The following is a 23243-nucleotide window of genomic DNA, read 5'->3' as shown; positions in this document are numbered from 1 at the left end:
ATGGACTATCTTTTTCTATCCTTTTACTTTCCATCTTTTTGTGTCTTGGATCTAAAGTGAATCGCTATATGCTGGTAGACAGCATATAATTTGGTAATGGATTTATATAGAGAGTTTAATCCATTTACATGTAAAGTGATTTCTGATAAGGAGGGATTTCTGTCATTTTGCTATTCATCTTCTGTATGCCTTCTGGCTTCTTTGTCCCTCATTTCCTGCATTACTGTCTTCTTTTGTGTTTACTTGATTTTTTTGTAGTGAAATTTTAAATTTCTTTTTTCCTTTTGTATATATTCTATAGCTCTTTTCTTTGTGGTTACCATGGGGATTATATTTAACACCCTAAAGTTATAGCACTCTAATTTGAATTTATACCAGTTTAACTCCATAATGTACAAAAATGCTGCTCCTTTAACAGCTCTATTCTCACCCCTTTTGATTGTTGATGTCATAAAATTACATCTTTATACGTTGTATGCCCCAGAACGTACATTAATAATCTTGTAAGTGCTTTAGACTCTAAAATTATGTAGAAAACAAAATGTGGAGAATTACAAACCTAAGTTAAAATAATACTTTTATAATTGCCTATATGTTTGCTTTTGTTAATGTCTATATCTCTTCGTAAGGCTCTGAATTACTGTCTAGTGTCCTTCTCATTTCACTTTGCAGGACTCCCTTGATCGTATCTAGCAGGGCAGATCTAGTGGTCATGAACTTCCTCAGCTTTTGTTTATGTAGAATTTCCTAGTATCTCTCCATCACTTTTGAAGAACCGTTTTCCTGGATATAGGATTCCTGGTTGACAGGTTGGGTTTTTTTTAGCACTTTAAATATATTGGCTAACTACCTCGTGGTCTCCAAAGTTTCTCTTGATAAATCTGCTGCTAATCTTGTTAAGGATCTCTTGATGTGACAAGTTGCTTCTCTCTTGCTGCTTTCAAGATTCTGTCTGTCTTTAGCTTTCAAAAGTTTGGTTTTAATGTGTCTCAGTGTGAGTCTCTTTGAATTTATCTTACTTGGGGTTCATTGAGCCTCTTGGATGTTCATATACATCTCTTTCATCAAATTTAGGAAGTTTTCAGCCATTATCTTTTCAAACATTCTCTCTTTCTCCTTCTGAGACTCCCGCAATCTGTACATTAGTCCACTTAATGGTGTCTCACAAGTCCTTTAGGCTCTACTCACTTTTATTCAATTGTTTTTCTTCCTGTTCCTAAGACTCAGTAATTTCGGTTGTGCTATCGTCAAATTCGATGATTCTTCACCCTGCTCAAATCTGCCTTTGAATCCCTCTAGTGAAGTTTTCAGTTATTGTACTTTTCAGCTCCAGAATTTCCATTTGCATTCTTTTTAGGTTTTCTGCCTCTTTATTGATATTTCCACATCTCCTTTAGTCTTTGAGCATCTTTGAGACAGTCGTTTTAAAGTCTTTTCCTGGTAGATATACCATTAGTCATGGTCATGTCGTGAGTGTTTCTGTTTATTTATTTTTTTCCTTTGAATAGGCCATATTTTCCTTTTTCTTTATATGCATTGTGCTTTTTTTGGTTCTTATTGAAAACTGAACATTTGAATCTAGTAATGTGGTGACTCTGGAAATCAGACTCTCCCCCCTCCTCCAGGGTTTGCTTTTCTTTTTGGTTATTGTCTTGTGGTATTATTATTATTAATTATTATAGGCTGTCTCTGTGCCAAGGCGCAACCTGAGATGTAAACTTAAGCTCTTCTCAGTTCTTTTCGGAGCCTGCACTTTTTCCTGGGCATGTGTTGTCACTTTCTAATTTTCTCTTCATATGCAGTTGCTTTTGAATGCCCTAATCTTTAATGTCTGCCTCACAAAGGGGGAGAAAAGAGAAAAATGAAAGAGGAAGCAAAGGATAAGATCTTCATTAAAACCCCTGAAATAAGCAGGGTGGGCTGAGGTGGACATGCAACAACAGTGGCTGCCTGCTGTTTTGTCCACATCTCTGTAGTCAGAAGCAGCAGTCAGTGATCAGAGCACGAATTAAAGGTTTATTTTTAAAAGCAACAAGCAACATCTTCTCAGAGAAGGGACACAATAGAAAGAATAAACAAATGGGACTTCATCAGACTAAAGAGCTTCTTCAAGGCAAATGAAAACAGGATTGAAACAAAAAAACAACCCACTAACTGGGAAAAAATATTTCCAAGTCATACATCCAACAAAGGCTTAATATCCATAATATCTGAAGAACTCACAGAAGTCAACAACAAAAAATCAAACAACCTGATCAAAAAATGGGCAGGAGACATGAACAGACATTTCTCCAAAGAAGATATATGGATGGCCAGTAGGCACATGAAAAGATGCTCATCATCACTGATCATCAGGGAAATGCAAATCAAAACTACACTATTACATTACACCCGTTAGAATGACAAAAATATCTAAAACTAATAGTAACAAATGTTGGAGAGGTTGTGGAGACAAAGGAGCCCTCATACACTGCTGGTGGGAATGCAAACTGGTGCAGTCACTGTGGAAAACAGTATGGAGATTCCTCAAAAAATTAAAAATAGAACTACCATACAACCCAACTATCCCACTACTGGGTATCTATCCGAAGAGCTTGAAGTCAGCAATTCCAAAAGTCCCATGTACCCCAATGTTCATTGCAGCCTTATTTACAATAGCCAAGACGTGGAAGCAACCTGAGTACCCATCAACAGATGAATGGATAAAGAAGATGTGGTGTATATATACAATGGGATACTACTCAGCCGTAAAAAAGAACAAAATTGTCCCATTTGCAACAACGTGGATGGACCTTGAAGGAATTATGTTAAGTGAAATAGCCAGATAGAGAAGGACAATCTCTATATCACTCCACTCACATGAGGAATTTAAAAATGTAGACAAAGAGAACAGATTAGTGGCTACCAGGGAAGAGGTGGGGTGGGGGTGGGCACAAAGGGTGAAGGGGTGCACCTACAACACGACTGACAGACAGTAATGTACAACTGAAATTTCACAAGATTGTAACTTATCATTAACTCAATAAATAAATCTAAATAAATCTAAATAAATAAATCTAAATAAATCTAAATAAATAAATCTAAAAATCATTAACTAAATAAATAAAGTTAAAAAAAAAAAAGCAACAGTTTTAAAAGCATCCCAATAAAAATACTGGAGTGAGTAGTTAGAAAATTATAAGAAATTGTTAATATTAAGTTAAATGTAAATGAGAGTGTAAAGCCTGGGTATCTTTTTAATGAAATCTTAAACCAGATTTCTACATATAATTTAAAAATGTAATTTACTACTTGAGTTTATTTTATTAGATCAGATTATTAATATTACTGAAAGTCTATGGAAATAAGAGAAGCGTAATGAAAACAAATATTTGAAATTGGAATTATACATTTTAAAGTTTATATTAGCCTCAGCATTTTGGTTTTTGGGGTTTTTTTGTTTGGTTTTTGGTTATTTGGAGAAGATGCTGATTCAACACAGGTAAAGGTGCAAATGACAGATTGTTTTAAATCTCAGTTTATAATATCGTTACTGGACTAAACTGATCAAGAAGCGTCAAGGAGTAGTTGTTGGTTATATCAGGAATGTAAGGTTGATTTGACACCTGGAAATCAATGTGCTACGCCATAGCAATAAAGGACAGAACTTTATTCTACCGATTATCTCAATAGATGCAGGAAGTGTTTGACAAAATTCAACATCCCTTCATGATTGGAAAAAAACCCACTCAGTAAACTAGGCGTAAAAAAGAACTTCTTCAGCCTGATAATTGGCATCTACAGAATATCCAAAGCTGACATCATACTTAATGGTGAAAGACTGAATGCTTTCCCTCTAATAAGGAACAAGATAAGGATGTCCACTCTCTTCCCCTCTTAGTTATTATTGTATAACCAGGGCAATTAGGGAAGAGAATAAATAGCATCCAGATTGATCACAGAAAAAGTAAGACTGTTTGCAGATGACACGATCTTGTCTACAGAAAATCCTAAGGAAACCACAAAAAATTATTAGAATAAACAAGTTCGGCAAAGTTGCAGAATACAAGATCAATCTACATAATCAATTATATTTCTGTAGAGTAACAGTGGATGCTATAAAGATGAAGGTACAAAAACAATAGCATCAAAAAGAATAAAATATTTAGGAATAAATTCAACAGAAACGCAAAACTTATACTCTGAAAACTACAAGGCATTATTGCAAAAACACAGAAGACTTAAATAAGTTGGATGATATTCCACTGTCTGAGAAGATTTAATATTGTAAAGTAACGATAAGCTCCAAATTGACCTGCAGATTCAACATAGTCCCTATCAAAATCTCAGCTGGCTTTTTTGCGGAAATTGACTGGTCGATCCTAAAATTCACGTGGAAATTCAAGAGATGCAGAATAGCCAACAATCTTGAAAAAGAACAAATTGGAGCCCTCACACTTCCTGATTTCAAAACTTATTACTGAGCTACAGTAATTAAGACATTGTGGTGCTGGCATAAGGATGGATCTATAGGTCAATAAGACAAAATTGAGAATCCAGAAATAAACTCCCACGTTAACAGTCAGTTGGTTCTCACCAGGGGTACCAAGACAATTAAGTCTTTTCAACAAATGATGTTGGGACAACTGAATCCATATGCAAAAGAATGAAGTCAGACCCCAGCCTCACACTACCTACAAATGTTAACCCAGAATGGATCAAAGATTTAAATATAAGAGCTAAAATTATAAACTCATAAGCAATTATAGGGGTAAATATTTTCGACCTTGAATTAGGCATTGATCTCTTAGATACGACACGAAAAGCACAAGTGATAAATAAAATCGATGTTAGATTAAATCAAAATTTAAAACTTTTGTGCATCAGACTGCAGACATCAAGAAAAGAAGACAGCCCACAAACTGGGAGAGAATATTTGTAAATCATGTATCTGACAAAACTTTTAACTCACTCATAAGACAAGCCAATTTAAAAATCGGTGAAGGATCTAAATAGACATTTCTCCAAAATGTATACAGATATCCAATAATCACATGAAAGATGTTTGATGTCATTAATTAGAGAAATGCAAATCACAAAACCACAATGAGATACCAATTCACACCCACTAGGATAGCTGTAATGAGAAGCCCAGGCAGTAACAAATGTTGTTGAGGATGTGGAGAAATGGGATCTTCATACATGTGGCTAGAAATGTAAAATTATAGAGCTGTGTTGGAAATAGTCTGGCAGTTTCTCCAATTATTAAAAATAGAATTACCATATGACCCAGTAATTCCAGTCATAGATAAATACCCAAAAGAATTGAAAACATGTCCACACAATAAATTTTACAATATTCATTGATTTTGTTTTAAAGGTAGCCCTCTGTCAGTTGTTTAATCAAAATGTCAAAACTAATCACATGTGTTTTACTTAAATGTTGAACCCAAACTTAAAGGTTGTAGTCTAGCTCTGTTTTAAAATACAGAAACATTGTGATCCTGCATTGCCAGGTGAGGCTTATTAAGTTAGATATAAAAGAAGATTCTGTATTTTTAAAAATTGTCATTTCTTGCTTAATCATAAGCACTTATAGTGGCATCTTCCATTTGAATGCTAGAGGGTCTTCAGAAGTCAAAAAGTTTTCTCAATCTCGTTGTTATAAATAACCATGGAAAGCCTAAATTTAAAGACTACACCTTAATAAAGATTGCATTTTGTGAAATATTTTTTCCATACTTTTGAAGGATGGAGACATGTTAAGTAGTACCTGTCAACTCACCGTATAGTGATTTTTGGCAGCAACTTTTATCTGAGGCACTATTTGTGGTTTCTCTTGCTATTGCTTTTGTATTATCACTACTTTTGCATCCTCACTGAAATATTAAAAATTATATTAAGTAGTCTTTCTCTTGTTAGGCCAGAAGAGCGAGTATAAAAACAAGGAGAATTTAAATATTTCCGACATCCGTAGTGTCATCTAGTTGAAATATAAAGATTTCATATAATGTTGGCCTTCTATTTCATCAAGTACAGTGATGCCCATTCTTGGATTCATTTCTCTTCTGTGTTAGTGAACAAATGGTACAGATAGTATTTTAGTGACACTAGTGTCCTAAGTGTCAGCAGCACATATTTTAACAGGAACTTTTCAGTATATCTTCCCTACTTGCATTGTTTCAAGATACTTTGATATCAACCTTGTTAGATGGTTGTTTCTTACAGTTTTAAATTTGGCTTGCAGAAGTTTTTTCTGTATAACCATAAACTGTTTATCTTTTCTTTTTAACTTGTTAAAAAATTTTATTGAGGTCATAAGTTAATAACATGAAATTTCAGTTGTACGTTATTATTTGTCAAGCACCGTATATATGTGCCCCTTTACCCTGTATGCCCACCCCCCAGCCCCCTTCCCCTCTGGTGACCACTACTCTGTTCTCTTTGTCCATGTTTATCTATCTTCAACATGTGAGTGAAATCACACTGTGTTTGTCTTTCTCTGTCTGGCTTATTTCACTTAACATAACACCTTCAAGGTCCATCCATGTTGTTGCAAATGGGATGCTTTTGTCTCTTTTTATGGCTGAGTAGTATTCCATTGTATGTATACCACACCTTCTTTATCCATTCATCAGTTGGTGGGCACTTGGGTTGCTTCCACGTCTTGGCTATTGTGAATAATGCTGCAATGAACATAGGTGTGCATAAGTCTCTTTGAATTGTTGATGTCAGGTTCTTTGGATAAATACCCAGTAGTGGGATAGCTGAGTCGTATGGTATTTCTATTTTTAATTTTTTGAGAACACTCCATACTGTTTTCCACAGTGACTGCACCAGTTTGCATTCCCACCAGCAGTGTATGAGGGTTCCCTTTTCTCCACATCCTCTCTGACATTTGTTATTTTTTTGTCTTGGTAATTATAGCCGTTCTAACAGGTGTAAGGTGGTATCTCCTTGTAGTTTTGGTTTATGTTTCCCTAATGATTAGTGACGTTGAACATCTTTTCATGTGCCTTTTGGCCATCTGTATATCTTTTTTGGAAAAATGTCTGTTCATATCCTCTGCCCATTTTTTTATTGGGTTTTTTGTTGTTCAGTTTATTAATCATATTTTTAAAGAAACCAAGAGCCTTAATTTTATGCATTGTTTTTTGTTTTTGGGTCCCCGAAAGAATGAATGTAATTTGGCCAGGTTCCCCTCCCTCAAAAAATCTTAGCAAATTTTTGTTATTTTATAAATGTTGTATGGTACATTTTTATTGCCTTGAAAAGATTAAGCCCCAATGACAAATAACCAATCACATTGTTTTCAAGTGGCTCTTTGTGTGAATTGATGTACATTTTCTTTCAACCCTTGTAGTGTTTTTTTATGGTTGACCCTACCTGAAGAGTGAATTGTGCTTACTAATGTTCATCACTACCATCTTTTTTTTTTCTTTATTGTAATTAGTGATCCATTTCTGGGTTGAAGGATAATAATTCACCTCATCAAATCACATGTAGCATTTCTAAAAACCTCAAACAGGAAGGACGCTTTAAATCTAAGTCATTAATTTAAAGCCAGGAAACAGCCCAAATTTGTAGAACTAAGTATAATAACTACATCATGACACAGGATCTATTCAGAGTTTGTTCATTATTGCCCAACAGACCATTTCTGTATGATGAGAGTAGATGCTTACTTATTTGTGCCATTTTGGGTAAGAATGTAGACACAATCCAGAAACCAAAAGCCAGTGCAGAGCTACTGTTTTCCTAGTGAGGATTGCATTCACCAAAGGTCAGTATACCCTTTGCCAAAGGGATGTGTACTTGTTAATGTTTTTTGCCAAGGGTGTATGCTCTCCTTTGGGGATTTATTTTAACCATTTTTGTATGGAAAGCTTGGCAAAAATGTATTGGATCTGTATTGTATTCTATCATAAAAGTGATTGTATTGCAAAATAGTCATATTGTGCTCTTACAGTATCATTTCTCAACCTAGGATTCTTAGGTGACCTTCAAGGGGTTCATACCAAATTCTGTGTATATAGTTACTGGAAAGAGGGTTTATAGATTTCTAAGATTGTCAAAGGAATATATGCCCCCTTAAGAATTATTAAGAAGGTAATTGTGCCCTTGCATAACTGATTTAAATGGTTGTGCTTGTATAGTTTCTGTTCATTTTTTTAATGATCATTTGGTCTTATACATAGTAAAATAGTACTTGATAAATAGTAGCTATAGAATGAAAGTTTTCTTTCACCTTCCAGACCAGTCTCCTATCCTCTGTTACTTCTCATAGCTTTCAGTTTACACTTCTCTCCTTCCTAAACTCTCTTGCATTTTAAATTTATCATTAAGAAGGCAAATTACATACAAACTATCAAACTTACATTGAGAAGCAAAGTTCTCTATGAGAATCCTCCTAAGAACTAATGAGCATAACTATATATGTTGTATTTTTCATTTCAGTTTGATTTAGGAGTTACTTTTGTTGAGCAAAATTTTATTTTTATTTAAAGAAAATTTTACTTTTGTTTGACTAGGTATAGTTGAGTTTTAGTTAATTTAGGTTTTACTTTCTGTGAAAAACTACTTTGAAAAATTAAAAAATGCTTTGCAAGTACTGTTTCTTGAGGGAAGCTCAGCTTGGGTTTTGTTGTTATCCCTTTAGGATACAGATGAGTTTATTTTACCAACTGGAGCTAATAAAACCCGAGGCAGATTTGAACTGGCCTTCTTTACCATTGGAGGATGTTGTATGACAGGTGGGTATAAGAGGTCTTTTTTAAATGTCTTCAATCCAGATAGTCAAAAGTGCTTTAAAATCAAAAGGGGTTAGAATATTGCTTTTGGGGTTGTTTTAAAACATCATTATATACATTTTTTAATCTTTTCCTATTAAATAAAAATGAAAAACAATCAGAAGTGTGGTTGTTTTTAATATAAACCTGTATTGTTTGGATGACTTGTTACTGTGGTTTACTAGGGGCTGCATTTGGAGCAATGAACGGTCTCCGGCTTGGATTGAAGGAAACCCAGAACATGGCCTGGTCCAAACCAAGAAACGTGCAGTAAGTCTTATGCAATTATCCAATGTAGTGGTGTTTGAATATGAATCTCTACTTTGTTGGCTTGATGAGCACAATCTTGAGATTATAAATACTTAGAGTATTGATAATATGTTTTGGTCACTTTTTTTTTAATTCAAAATATAAGGAACCAAAGAATTAGGTTACTGTGAGTCTAAGCTTTCAAAAGGAGTGGTTTTCGAGTCAGTGTCCCTCAGCAGCTGGTGCTACCCCAACCTAACTTCTCAGCTGCACCTGTTCCATTCTATAGGCCTATATAACATGCTGTTCAAATTGTTAAATTACTAGTACATTATTTGGATTGTTCGAGGGACATGCAGAACCGTAGGACGTGTGTGGTAAGTGAAGAAATAAGCATGTAAGAGTGATTACTAGGTCTGATGTCATTTGAATTGAACTGCTGACTTCACTTTCCATTTCTCATATGGAAAGCTGCAGAAAATTTAAATGAAAATCCTAGAATTTAGAGGTAGTTCCAAAAGAAATAAGACAGTCTTCGCTTAGGAAATTGAAGTTTGCAGAGAAGGGAAAGTACTATTTAGAAGGTCAGGAAGTGTATATAATGTATATCTTCACCCTGCTTAAGAAATAAACATGACCACTCCCTGTTGATACTCCCTAAATAATGTTATTTAATTTTGCATGTTTTTATACTTTATTAGAGTGGAATCACACAGTATGTATTCTTCGATGGCTCATGGTTTTGTTTTGGACACTTTAAACTCCATCTTGCTTAACCAGCAGATGGCAGCAGGTGTGCTAGAATTAGACCTTGGAAAAACCTGAAGGCCTGTCAAGTTTGTTTATTCCTGTTACTGTATGGGTTGCAGCTCTTGCTTTACTAGCCCAGATCCTTGCATATTTTTATATTCATATTCTTAATATTTGTTCCTTATCTAATAGGTTGTTTGTTTTTTACTTTTTGTATTATGGAGAATTTTGAATGTATACAAAAGTAAACAAAACAGTACAGTGATACACACATCCTTCAACAATCATCAACCAGGACCAAGACCAATTGTATCCCATCTCCTTCTTCCCTCCCATATTATTTTGAAACAAATCCCCAAGTCATAACATTAAATACCAATTTGAAAGTGGAAGGTCTCCTAGCAAAGACAACCTTTATTCCTTAAAACAATGATGGCTATTAATGTTTGGGGGAGAGGCAAATTGGTTTGCCTTGTTTAAATCATATTTTTAAAATCTTGTATACCATTTTTTAATATAATCATTCTGATCTTCCTAAATAGGGAAACAGCATTTAAAAATGAAAAGAAGATAGGATTTGGGGACAGACAGATCTATGTAGTTTGAAAGTCTAGCTTCATTATGTACTGTTTTGTTTTCTTAGGTAAGCTTTCTGTGCTTTTTGCCTTTAAGAATTATTGAGAGATGATTAAAGTAAGAAGTAGATAAGGGCCCAATAAATGGAGGTATGTTGCCAAATTGCAGCCCAAAGAATTTTACCGGTTTGCAGTGCCGCCAGCAGTACAATAATGAAAATTAATAGTTTTAAAAGCTTGTTATAAATGAAAAGACAGTGTGGTGAACTTATAGTAAATATGCACCGTAATTAATCAGAAACAATATACTTCTCCATAATCATTGCTAATTTTTTTAAATAATCTTTTACAGGTAATCCAGATTTTTGTTATTATTGGGCATTAATTTAAATGAGTTCTTAAATTAAATGAGCTCTTTTACTGTTCGTTGTTGTAATTCCACAATATCCAGCAGTAGTCAGCTGTCCGGACAGAATCATTCCTGTGATGGTGTTACACTGCTGGGAGAGGAATGTCCTGTCTTCTTCCTCCAGTTGCCTCTGCCACTGTTCTGGTGGCATCTGGCACTGGTGCAAGGCAGAACTGTGCTTCCTTGAGAGTGTGCTAAGCATTCACTTTGGCTGCTTAGTTCTAGTCTGGAAGCAGACACAGTGTGCTTTCTCCGTGTATTCTGGTTAGATAGCTTTTTCCTTCTCCTTGAGTAATCATCTTTAGTTCTGCTTTATACTCTATAATAGTCCATGCTTTGATTCTCTCTAATATTCAAAGTATATACTTCTCCCAGAAAAACTTAATGGAAAGCTACTTTGTTCATTATAATGGCTTTTATTTTCATGATCAGTTTCTGTAAACTTCTCTGTAAAATATATTCCAGACTGTCATTCAAAGCCTATATATATTTAATAATAATTTCCCCTACTCATTGCCCAAAAGTGTTGGAGGTTTTAACGTAACCTTCATTTATATTTATATAAAGTGAAACCATCCTTATTGAATTCTGAGGTATTAAGTTTTAAAATTAAGAAAACTTTGGGTATTGGGTTTATATGTTTTAAATAGCTAAAATTATGGTTTTTCAAATTACTAGTGAGCTAGTGATTCTAAATGCTGATTCTTTCTCTTTTCTCTTTCTGCCCTGCTAGGATTTTGAATATGGTAACTAGGCAAGGAGCGCTTTGGGCTAATACTCTAGGTTCTCTGGGTAAGTAGAGATCTCATTTGATAATAAGTCATTAAATGCAAAGAAAGTAAGTACACATATGATGAACAATTTGATAGACCAAAATTCTGGTCCTTGGATATTAAAAATTATGTTTAAATCCACTCTAGTGAGTAGTGTAAATAGTACTTAGGAAAAGACCGTGAACTACATAATAAAATAATTCCCAATGCCGATACCCTTGTGAATACCATTTCTGAATGTTTTAAATCTTTGTAAACATTGCATCCTCTCCTGTCCGAGCGAGACACCAAATAAAATCATGTCTTAACTAAATGAAGTCCAGGTAATTTAGGTCCAAGGCAAATGGCTTTGTATGTTAGGAGAGGTTCAAGGTCCTGTACTTTCATGATATTAATTCGGCCCTCTTGCTATCTTTTCCTAATAGCCCTTTCAGCGTTCTGTCTACTTACGCAGATTTCCCTGACTTAATTGCCAGAGTTGCAATAGGGCCTTTGTAGATAATGAAAATATTTGCAGAAACAAGGAGTAATTTAATAGTACTTAGTCAAGACCAAATGATTTCATACTATATTGTTCACGAATGATTGACTCTCTTGATTACTCATGACTTATAATAAGCCTACTTGTGGCACTTATGCCCTAACATCCAAGGTTTTCTTGGTGACTTAGTTGAAAGTCTGAAAACCTTTTAATTGTGGCAGATTAAGTAAGGGAAAATGTAGGCATCTCGTTGAATAGATAGGAAAACCTCTGTTATGACAGACTAAGATCCTGGCGTTGTCCCAGGATGTGGGAGCAGTACGTTTTCACACTGTAAAGTCAGATTCACATTTTGGATCCTAATAAATGGCTGGTTCTGTATGCTGCTCTTGTCCTCATTGCCCCCACCCCCACACACACCCTCCTCTTTTGTTCTTATTTGATTGTTTATATACCTAGAGTGATCAGGCATCCTGGTCTGCCCGGGACTGTCTTAGTTTTAGCCCTGCAAGTCTCATGTTCCAGGAAACCCTCAGTCCTGGGCAAACTGGGATGGCCAATCACCCTGTATGTTCCTGTTGTAATATGATCAATCACAGTGTTCTGCTCAAGTTCAGTTTCAGTTAAATAAGTTGAAAAGGGAAGAGCCTTTATAGAAGTATAAAAACATTACAACAGAGGAGTGGTAAGGCCGAGCTTGATGTAAAGTTGACAGGGTCAGATGTGGCTATAATTTTAAGAGGGTAAGGGAAAGGATTAATGCGTTCACAGCTAATGGGAATCCTTACAGGCATAGAAGGAGGATGGTTTGGGGGAAGGGTCTTGTCATGACTAAATAGTGCTAGAGCTACAGTTTTAACACGTGCAGGAACCAAACCTCACTTTTTTTTTTTAAGTTACATTTTTTATAATAGAAATACATGTGTTTTTGTTTCTAAATCCAAAGTATGGCTATGATAAACAAAATATGTGAAAATTAAAGATACTTTTTCTGGGACTCCCCAGTGGTGCTTTTCATAAATGGCTACTATTAGTGTTTCTTCTGAATCCTTCCCAACATATTCTTTGCATAGCCAGAGTAATACACACATGTGCCTACTTTACTTGTAAGTGAATATAGCTCTTCCTGCTTTTTAAGTGAGTGTATAGTATTTCATTATATGCAAAGTCCCTTTTTGGATCAGCTCCCTCTTGGTGAGCATTTTGTTTGTTGCCAGGCTTTTGCTGTTACAAACAATGTTCTAGTGATCATTCTTTGTATATCTTTGAATACTTTTAGAATGATGTCTGTGGGATAACATTTATCTAAATATAATTACCATACTGACATTCAGCCACTTATTTATTTCTGATCAGTTCCATTTCCCCTGTAGCTTTGCTTTATAGTGCATTTGGTGTCATCATTGAGAAAACACGAGGTGCAGAAGATGACCTCAACACAATAGCAGCCGGAACTATGACAGGCATGTTGTATAAATGTACAGGTGAGTACTGTTGAATGGAGAGCTCTCTCAATACACTTGACATATGCTTTTTATTCGTAGTTTTCAAAGAAAACGTTAATGCATTTTTGCAGTGTAATCTAGGGTTCTCTGAAATGTCATGGTTATTTGGGGATTGTTTTTTTTTTTTAAAGATTTTATTTTATTTCCTTTTTCTCCCCAAAGCCCCCCCGTACATGGTTGTATATTCTTCGTTGTGGGTCCTTCTAGTTGTGGCATGTGGGACGCTGCCTCAGCGTGGTATGACGAGCAGTGCCATGTCCGCGCCCAGGATTCGAACCAACAAAACACTGGGCCGCCTGCAGCGGAGCGCGCGAACTTAACCACTCGGCCACGGGGCCAGCCCCTGGGGATTGTTTTTTATTTTGTTTTTTAATTTTGGTAAAATACACTTAAAAGTGTACAGTTCAGTAAAGTTAAGTACATTTACATTGTGGTGCAACCAGTCCTCAGAACTTTTCTTCATCTTGCAAAACTGAAAATATACCCATTAAACAGCAACTCCTATTTTCCCCCTTCCTTCAGCCACTGGCAACCAGCATTCCACTTTCTATCTTTATGAATTTGACTACTTTACGTACCATGTATAAGAGGAATCACACAGTATTTTTTTTTATGACTGGCTTATTTCATTTAGCATAATGTCATCAAGGTTCATCGATGTTGTAGCATGTATCAGAATTTCCTTCCTCCTTAAGGCTGAATAATATTCCGTTGCACATATATACCACATTTTGTTTATCCATTCATCTATCAATGGACACTTGAGTTGCTTCACCTTTAGCTACTGTGAATAATGCTGTTACCTAACATGGGTGAACTTAAATACCGTTGAATTTTGAAAAAAATAATCAAAACTCTGTCCTTTCCAAGGGAAAGGGCAGAGGAAAAGGGACACACAATCCTGAAAACTGAGAAAGTTCCTTCAAATCAAGAGGGAAGGCAGGTCTTCACTTAGCACAGGTAAAACAAGTGTTGCTATTCTACTTACTTCTCAGAGAAAAGAGCAAGATCTGCCTACTTTTGGAGAGAGCTGCTATCTGATCTCTTTTCACCCTTGTGGCCAGAAGCACAGCACAGCCTCTGCTGAGCGTCTCAGGGTGCTGAAATCAAAGTATTGGCTGGGGTTGTGGTTCTTAACTGGGAGTCCAGGTCCTCTGCAAAGATAACTGATCATTTTCAGAATTCATTCCTTCTGTTGCTTTCCGTATGGACCTCTCCATCTTCAAGCCAGCAACAGCACATCAAACTCTTCTCATGCTTTGAATCTCTCTGACTTGTTCTTCTGCCTTTCCCTTTTGCTTTTAAAGCTTCATGTGAGTACATTGAACCAACCTAGTAATTCAGGATAATCTCCCCATCTTAAACTCAATATATTAGTAACCTTAATTCTCCCATAAAGTCCCTTTTGCCATGTAGACTAATGTATTCATGGGTGTAAGAGCAGGGAGCAAAAATCATGGAAGCCAAATTTCTGCTTACCGCAGTTAGATGATAACACTCCCATTTTATAAATAAGAGAGTTGAAATTTAGGAGGGATAAAGAGCTTGCCGTAAGTCACACAGATAGTAAATGGCAAAGCCAGAATGAAAGGCCAAGTGTATGTGAGTTCAGGCTCTGTGTTTCCCTTGACCCTGAAATTCCTCTGTTCCTGCCCACCGTTCATCTTAGACAAGTGATGCAGTTTATTTCTAATCAAACACAGCTGTGGAGGACATTTTTCTGTTTAACAGAGAAGAGAAAGACATGCTCATTGTACTTCACAAGCCCTCTGTTTCTTTCATCTTGATTTTTCTGTTTTAACCCTCACCTCACAAATGTTCCCCCCTCCTCAAAAATGAGAAATGGTTAGGGAGAGAATAATAAAGGGCATATAAAAAAAACAAGGAAATACAAGAGGCAGAGGTACAACAGAAAAGAGAGAAAAGGGAAAAGAAAAAGTCGAGGCGAGGAGTTTTGGAAGATGGCAGGCTAGGAGGATCCTTAACTCACCTCTTCTATGGACACAACAAACCTACTGCCCGTGGAACAATTTCCTCTGAGAGAGATCTGGAAACTGGATAAAAAGAACCTCCACAACAAGGGACATCACAGACAGGGGTGAAAGAGGCAGAGATACAGCCCCACTGAGGAAAAGACCACATCCTAGCGGCAGTGCTTCACAGCCAGGAGCGATCTCAAAAGTACAGAGCTTGTCCTGGAGGAGTTGGGGATTTGAACTCCACATTAGGCAACCCAGCTCTTAGATCCAGCACGAGAGAGATGAGATCCCATAATAGTGGCTTTGCTGGCTTTGAAAACCAGTAGAGAATACACTCAGGAAAACTATAGACCATCAGGGAAAGAAAAACCTGCTGTTAAAGGGACCGTGCATAGACTTAATCCAGAAACCAGCACAGAAACACCACATAGAAAAACGTATAGTCTTTTGGTAAAACAGACTTACTCACTAAGCTCAGAGCGCATCCCAGAGAGGCAGGAGGTGGCTGGGCCTAACCCCAGGGACTGAGACGCTGACAGCAGCCATTATTGTCACCTGGTTCAGTCGAGTTAACATGGACCCTGGGAGTCGCCATTGGAATCCTTTTTCTAGTCTGTTAGTACGTGAGTCTGCCCTGCCCACTAGAGTACCCAAGGCAGTCAAACACAGCCAGGCAGCAGGCAGACCGCTCCAGGGACCAGCCCTGCCCACCAGTGAGCCCATGCGGACTTGTGAGCCCACAGGGGACTTGTCTTGCTAGCCATCACAAATGGCCACACAGAGGCTCTGCCCCACCTACCAACACCTGACAGGGTTGTGCACTCCTATGGCTAGGGCCTGCCCCGCCCATCAGCGCTCCTGAGGGAGCTGTGCACTGCGGGGCAGCGAAGCTAGTTCTTACCAGAGGCCTGCCCTGCCCAAAAGCAAACTGACAACAGCCATGCGTCATGCAGCTAGCCTCACCTGAAGCCTGCACCACATACCAGAGCAGAGACAGCCGAGTGCTGCAGGAGCTCACCAGGGGCCCGTAGCAATCGTGTGCCCCCTGTCCTAGCATCCAGCCCTGCTGGGAGCCTGACTCACTTGTCAGCAAAACCACGGGAGATGTGTGCCTCCAGACCTGAAGCAGCTGTGCCGGGGGCTTGCCCCACCCAATAAAGTGCCCATAGGAGATACGTGCAGCCAAGCTTCACAACCAGCTGACCCGGGGGCCATCCTAGCCTACCTGTATGCCTACAGCAAGAACAACCCCACCACAAAAGGACACACACAGCCCACACAGAACACTCCTGGAGCATTTGGCATGGGTGTGAAGAGGGGAGCACACTGCTAGGCCCCATAAAGCGTCTCTTACATAAGGCCACATTTCCAAGATTGGGAGACATAGCTCATCTACCTAATACATAAAAATAAGCACAGAGAAGTAGGCAAAATGAGACAAAGGAATATGTTCCAAATACAGAAACTGGACACAAATCCTCAGAAGAAAGAAGTAAATGAAACATGAACAATCTACCTGATAAAGAGTACAAACTAATAGTCAGAAACATGCTCCCTGATCTGGGGAGGAGAATAGATGAACACAGTGAGAACTTCAGCGAAGAATAGAAAATATAAAAAGGAACCAATCAGAGCTAAAGAATACAATAATTGAAATGAAAAATTCATTAGAGGGAATCAACAGCAGAGTAGATAACACAGAAGAATGGATCAGTGATCTGGACAAAACATTAGAGGAAATCATCCAAGCTGAACAGAAGAAAAATTTAAAAGAATGAGAGCAGTCTAAGGGACCTCTGGGACAACATCAAGCATACTAACATTGCATTATAGGTGTCCCAGAAGGAGCAGAGAGAGACAAAGGGGCAGAAAACTTTCTTGAAGAAATAACGGCTGTAAACTTCTCTAACCAGGGGAAGGAAACAGACATCCAAGTACAGGAATCACAGAGTACCAAACAAGATGAAAGCAACAAGGCCCACACCAGGACACATTATAACTAAAATTATAGAATTAAAGGGAGAATCCTAAAAGCTACAAGAGAAAACCAAGTTAACATACAAAGGAAACCTATAAGGCTATCAGCTGGTTTTTCAGCAGAAACCCTACCACCTAGACAGGAGTAGCACAATATACTCAAAGTTATGAAAGGAAAAAGCACACGACCAAGAATACTCTATCCGCAAGGTTACCATTCAGAATGGAAGGACAGAGTTTTCCAGACAAGCAAAAACTAAAAGAGTTTATCACCATTAAACTGGCCTTGAAAGAAATGTTACAGGCACTTATTTAAATGGAAAAGAAAAGCCACAAACAGGAATAAGAAAATTATCAAAAAAAAAAATATCACTGGTAAGGCGAATACCACCTCTGAAACCAGTATTAAGGCCAAAACTCAAAGTACTAAAATTCTATCAATAAGAGGTTAAGGGATACACAAAAATAAAAGAGGTAAAATACGATATCAAAAACATAAAGCATTATAGTGGGAGAGTAAAAGTGTAAGTCTTTTAGTAAAAGGTCAGACTTAAGAGACCAGCGACTTAATATAGATTGCTATTTGTAGGTTATGATGTGTGATAATAAGGGCAACATTTCTTTATTGATCTTCTGTCTGGATGATATATTCATTGACGTAAGTGGAGTGTTAAAGTCCCCTATTATTACTTTGTTACTGACAATTTCTCTATTTGTCTGTTAATATCTGCTTTATGTATGTAGGTGCTCCTCTGTTGGCTGCATAGATATTTCCAAGTGTTATATGCTCTTATTGGATTGTTTCCTTTATCATTATGTAGTGTGCATTAGACCAGATGGACCTAATAGATATACACAGTTTTCCATCCAAACACTACAGAATACACATTCTTTTAAATACACACGCAACATTCTCCAGGATAACTCAACATGTTAGGCCACAACATAAGTCTCAATAAATCTAAGAAGACTGAAATAATATCAAGCATCTTTTCTGACCACAGCAATATGAAAATGTAAATCAACTACAAGAAGAAAACTAGAAAAGCCACAGATACATGGAGATTAAAACATGGCCTGGTGGCACAGCAGTCAAGTTCACATGTTCTGCTACAGCGGCCTGGGGTTGCCCGGTTTGGATCCCAGGTGCGGACTTACACACCGCTTGTCAAGCCATGCTGTGGCAGGCGTCCCACATAAAATAGAGGAAGATAGGCACAGATCTTAGCTCAGGGCCAGTCTTCCTCAGCAAAAAAAGGAGGATTGGCAGCAGATGTTAGCTCAGGGCTAATATTCCTCAAAAAAAAAACCTAAAAATACTTAGATGTTGAAAATCTTTAGGGTCAGACAAAAGAATTTCAAACTTTAATTGGCAGCACAAGGGTGGCATTCAACCAGCAAGAGTTTAGTTGGCCCAAACTATGTTTATAAAAGATCAAATTAATATTTTAAAACCTTAAGATTTCACACAAAAACCTGGAATTCCAGCTTCTTTTGAGTAAATAGAAGACACCAAGCCCACATTATGCGTGGTGGCACATGGCTGGAGCCGAGTGGAGCTGCTTCTGCCCCACTGGATGGGCACTGAGGCTCCAGCTCAGTTCCCACCGCTTGCTGTTTTCTTCCTCAAGGTAAGCCCCTGGGGCATTTGCTGTGGTAAGCTCAGCCCTAAATATAAGAATGTACCGAGTTATCTAATTTAAGACGTACTGTATGTTTTTAAAAGATAGGAAAAAGGCAGAATACTTACTATTATCGAAAAAATGGGAGCCTAGCTACTTGTGTTAAGGACTTCCTTGTAGTAGTAGCATTTCTAACGCAGCTTATAAATTATGGAAGAGGAAGCTCTTGGCTCAGAAGAAAAGCAGAAAAGAATGTCCATTAACTCTGTCAGGTGACAAGTGGATTTCAGTTTCCATTGCATTTGCGAACATAGAGGAGGTAAATAATCTGCACGCCTACAGCTCCAACATTGGTTCACAGTTTCTGGCTGAACAATTTAGCTCAAGACATCAAAATCACTAACAAAGGCAATCAGTGTCTGTTATTGATTTCTGGTTTAGAATAAACTTAAGAAGACAGAGCACAGAATTAGGAATTTTGTGTGGCACGAATACAAATATAACTTCAACTTCCAGATCGAAGAGTTTGGAAAAGAGTTGAGGCACCCTTTTAGTGTAGAGCTAGCATAAACTGTTAAGGAAAGAAGTATACATTTAGGGAATGGCTAATTCCTGCCAACCTAAAATATTTCCAGTCCCAGTGTACTCTTCAGAAATAGAAAGTACACAAAAGGTAAGGAGTCTGGAATGAAAGCAGTATGACTCAACATAGGTATGGAGCTACTTTTGAGGAAAGAAAATTCATGAGGAAAAATACTTGAGAAAATGAGTAACTGTCAGACCAACAAGGGGATAAGTGTAAAGGAATAATTCTGCTGATGTGATTTTAGTTCAGGTCTAATGCTTATTTAATGAGCTGTGTAAATATTTTTCAGAGGGTTTGAAATGTCATTATTAGATTTCCTGTGGGATATGAAACTCTGTTTAATAAGGACCAGTATTCTACCAGAACAAGAGCAGCTGTAGTTTTGCTATCATTCATAAGCTTAGGAATGTTTAAGAGGCCTGGTCACTTATCTTCAGGAAACAAAGCCTCGGAAACCAAAATGGGCGCCCCCTTCCCCTCGCAAATATCCTGAGATATCCTGTGCCTTCCATAGGAAAATCATCTTCTAAAAGCAAACTAAGTAAAAGGATGTACAAATCCAGTTCTTCAAATTAGCTAATTGTCATCTAGGTTATTGGTAAGCGTACTATTTATCAATGAATGCTAGGCCTTCAAAATTAAAGTTAATATGCCAAGAAGAGCCTCTTGGTGACTTCTTGATTTCTGTTACTGGCATCAGCATTCTTCCCGTAAACAGAAATGCATGTCACATGGGTAACAGGCAAAGGACTAACTGCCATAATATATAAAATAGTTCAGGGGCCGCCCTGTTGCCGAGTGGTTAAGTTCTCACGCTCCGCTTCAGCAGCCCAGGGTTTTGCCGGTTTGAATCCTGGGCGCGGACATGGCACCGCTCGTCAGGCCTTGCTGAGGGGCATCCCACATGCCACCAACTAGAAGGACCCACAACTAGAAATATACAATGGTACGGGGGCACTTTGGGGAGAAAAAGGAAAAATAAAATTGTAAAGAAATTCAACAAATCACTTGAACCAGTAACCCAATAAAAAATGGAGTATGGACGTGACACAGCACTTCAGGGAAAAATACAAATGACCACTAAATGATGAGAGTTGCTAAGTCTCACAAGCAACCAGGGAAAAGCAAAATAAAACATTAGGATAATACTTTTCACCAACTGGTTTTAAAAAAAATGGTAGATGACACTAAATATTGGCAAAGGTAAGCAAGTATTTTGAAGGGCAATTTGGCATAATAAAGTTATTGGTACTTTAAATATGTAGATGCTTTGCTCAAGTAATGTCTCAGCAATTTATCCTACAGCAAACTGAGATGTACCTGCACAGCTGTATGTATCAAGGTGTGTAAGACAGGCTAAGGAGAAGGTGGTATTTGAACCAAGGTAGACAGATGGGGGAGCATGTGAGGTGGGTGTCCGGAAGGAGCCATTTAGGTAAAGGTAACAGCAAGGACAAAGGCCCTAAAGTGGGAGTCAAAAGGCAATGGGGGGGGCTGGCCCTGTGGCCGAGTGGTTAGGTTCGCGCGCTCCGCTGCAGGCGGCCCAGTGTTTCGTTGGTTCGAATCCTGGGTGTGGACATGGCACTGCTCGTCAGACCACACTGAGGCGGCGTCCCACATGCCACAACTAGAAGGACCCACAACGAAGAATATACAACTATGTACAGGGGGGCTTTGGGGAGAAAAAGGAAAAAAATAAATTCTTCTAAAAAAAAAAGGCAATGGGAAGAGTAGTAGAATGTGCAGTCAGAAAAGTGGCAAGGGACCAAATCAAAGAGAAGATAGAGCTTCATGGGCCCTTGAAAAGAATTTGGCCTAACTGGACTTTGATTAGTTCTTATCTTCTAAATACTAGCATTTCCCTTTACTTATAAGCCTTAAATTGTTTTTTTGTAACTTCCAGAGAGTTAAACTTTCACCCTTCTCCTGAGAATAGAGTTTACAGCAGGAGGTATTAACTCAGGGTTTATAAACCCTCCAAAACTTCCATAAGATTCTCAAACGGGTCTCACTTCCTACCTCCTGCAAAAAAGCAACCACCAGAGAGACCAAGAATCTGGCCAGAAATAGTCCTCAAAGGGCCCAGTGATGTGGCGAGTCAACAACAACTCGTGTTTAGCGAGTCTGGCCCTGCCTGGGAGAACTGGGATTGCAGGGAGGGCTGGGTGCGGCGGCGGTGAGCAAAGCCAGCTGCTGTGCTCTTCAAAGTCACACATGTTGCTTCCACTCTGTAGCAGAGCAAAAAAGGAGAAGACAAGGCAACAGCCTTCTAGTGACCCAGTCACCTTTGATTGACCTTCCTCTCACCATCCCCCATTTCATCAGTTGTGAAGGTCACCACCAGTCACCTGAGTAGAAGCCCTGAACTTCTGTGACAGTATTTCTCGTTAGCCATTTTGACTTTAGGCTTCTACTGCTACAGTAATCTATCTTATCTGCTCTCTATTTCTAACTTAATCTTCCTTAGGGATGGTTCTGAGTCTAATACTCCCTGTCAAGAAACCTTTGATGATGACACGCTGCCTTTCAACCGAAATTTAAACTTCTCACTGTAGCTTTCCATGCTCTAATCCTAACCTGTCTTTCCAGACTTTTCTCTCAGACCTTTCTTATGCACATCCTGTGACCAAACAGATAAATTTGAAATCCAGTCCATCCCTAAGGCCGAGCTTAACTGTTATTAGCTTTGCAAGAAATTTTGCTGATTTTTCCTTTCTGTTTCCTGGAGGCATGGTGAAAAAGGCAGTGGGCTTTGGAGTCAGACTGGATCGACTTGATCACTAAAGAGCTTTGTGAACAGAGAGAACTTGTCTGGATTTCAGTTTCTTTGTCTGTAAAACAAAGGTGACCTCTGTTCCCTTCATAGAGCTGTAAAGGAGATAACCTATAGAAAGCAGTAACTTCCTTTTTTCACCATAAGCACATTTCATACGATTCTCACAAGACTTAACACAGTAGGAAGTCAGTAGACAGTATCTAAGACTGAAAAATCAAGAAATAGGAAGATAATCATCTTGTTAAGAAACGTGAAGGTAACAGAGCAAAGAATTAAAGTAGTTGCCTTTGGGAGCTAGGAATTAGGGTGAGGATGATGAGTGCAGCAGATTGTTGTGCATCGCTCAAATCTTTTAGTACCATCTTGACTTTTAAAATTATGTATATGGACTACTTTGATAAAAATAAAATTAAAAGTGAGCAAAGACGTATCAACATAAAAAATTAGGCATAATTAGACTGGGGAGGGGATAGTTACTGTTGAATGGGTACATAGTTTGTTTCAGTTTTACAAGGTGGAAAAAGTTCTCTGGAGATGGATGGTGGTGTTGATAGCACGGCAGTGCCAATATGCTTAATGATACTGAACTGTCCATTTAAAAATGGTAAAGTTTATGTTATGTGTATTTTACTGCAATTTTTAAAAATAATAAATTTGACAAAATTTTTTAAAGTTAAATAGTGCAAAAGATTTTTGGTATTTAGTAGCCATCTCAGTGTGTAGGGAGCGCTATTCGTCTGCAGCAGTGGCCAACTCCTGCTGGCCAGATGTCTGGCTGTTCGCTGTCTGCAGG

General features: G+C 37.9%; 1 protein-coding gene and 1 non-coding gene across 2 annotated transcripts in view; both read left to right on the top strand.

Annotated features, from left to right (window-relative positions):
* The window catches only part of LOC106824267 (mitochondrial import inner membrane translocase subunit Tim23), a 34778-nt gene that overhangs the window by 7193 nt on the left and 4342 nt on the right, over positions 1-23243 (top strand). The window contains exons 3-6 of the mRNA XM_014830468.3: positions 8639-8732; positions 8954-9038; positions 11485-11543; positions 13379-13489. Coding sequence (XP_014685954.1) covers positions 8639-8732; positions 8954-9038; positions 11485-11543; positions 13379-13489 — 349 coding nt within the window. The remainder of the gene's footprint in view (positions 1-8638; positions 8733-8953; positions 9039-11484; positions 11544-13378; positions 13490-23243) is intronic.
* LOC123283605 (small nucleolar RNA SNORA74) lies at positions 10789-10992 on the top strand. Its single transcript, XR_006524281.1, has one exon. It is a non-coding gene; the product is annotated as a small nucleolar RNA SNORA74 (small nucleolar RNA).

The sequence above is a fragment of the Equus asinus genome, chromosome 2 (assembly GCF_041296235.1).
Source record: "Equus asinus isolate D_3611 breed Donkey chromosome 2, EquAss-T2T_v2, whole genome shotgun sequence".
NCBI lineage: Eukaryota > Metazoa > Chordata > Mammalia > Perissodactyla > Equidae > Equus > Equus asinus.
The sequence above is the reverse complement of the archived record's forward strand: the minus strand, read 5'-3'. Positions and strand labels throughout refer to the sequence as shown.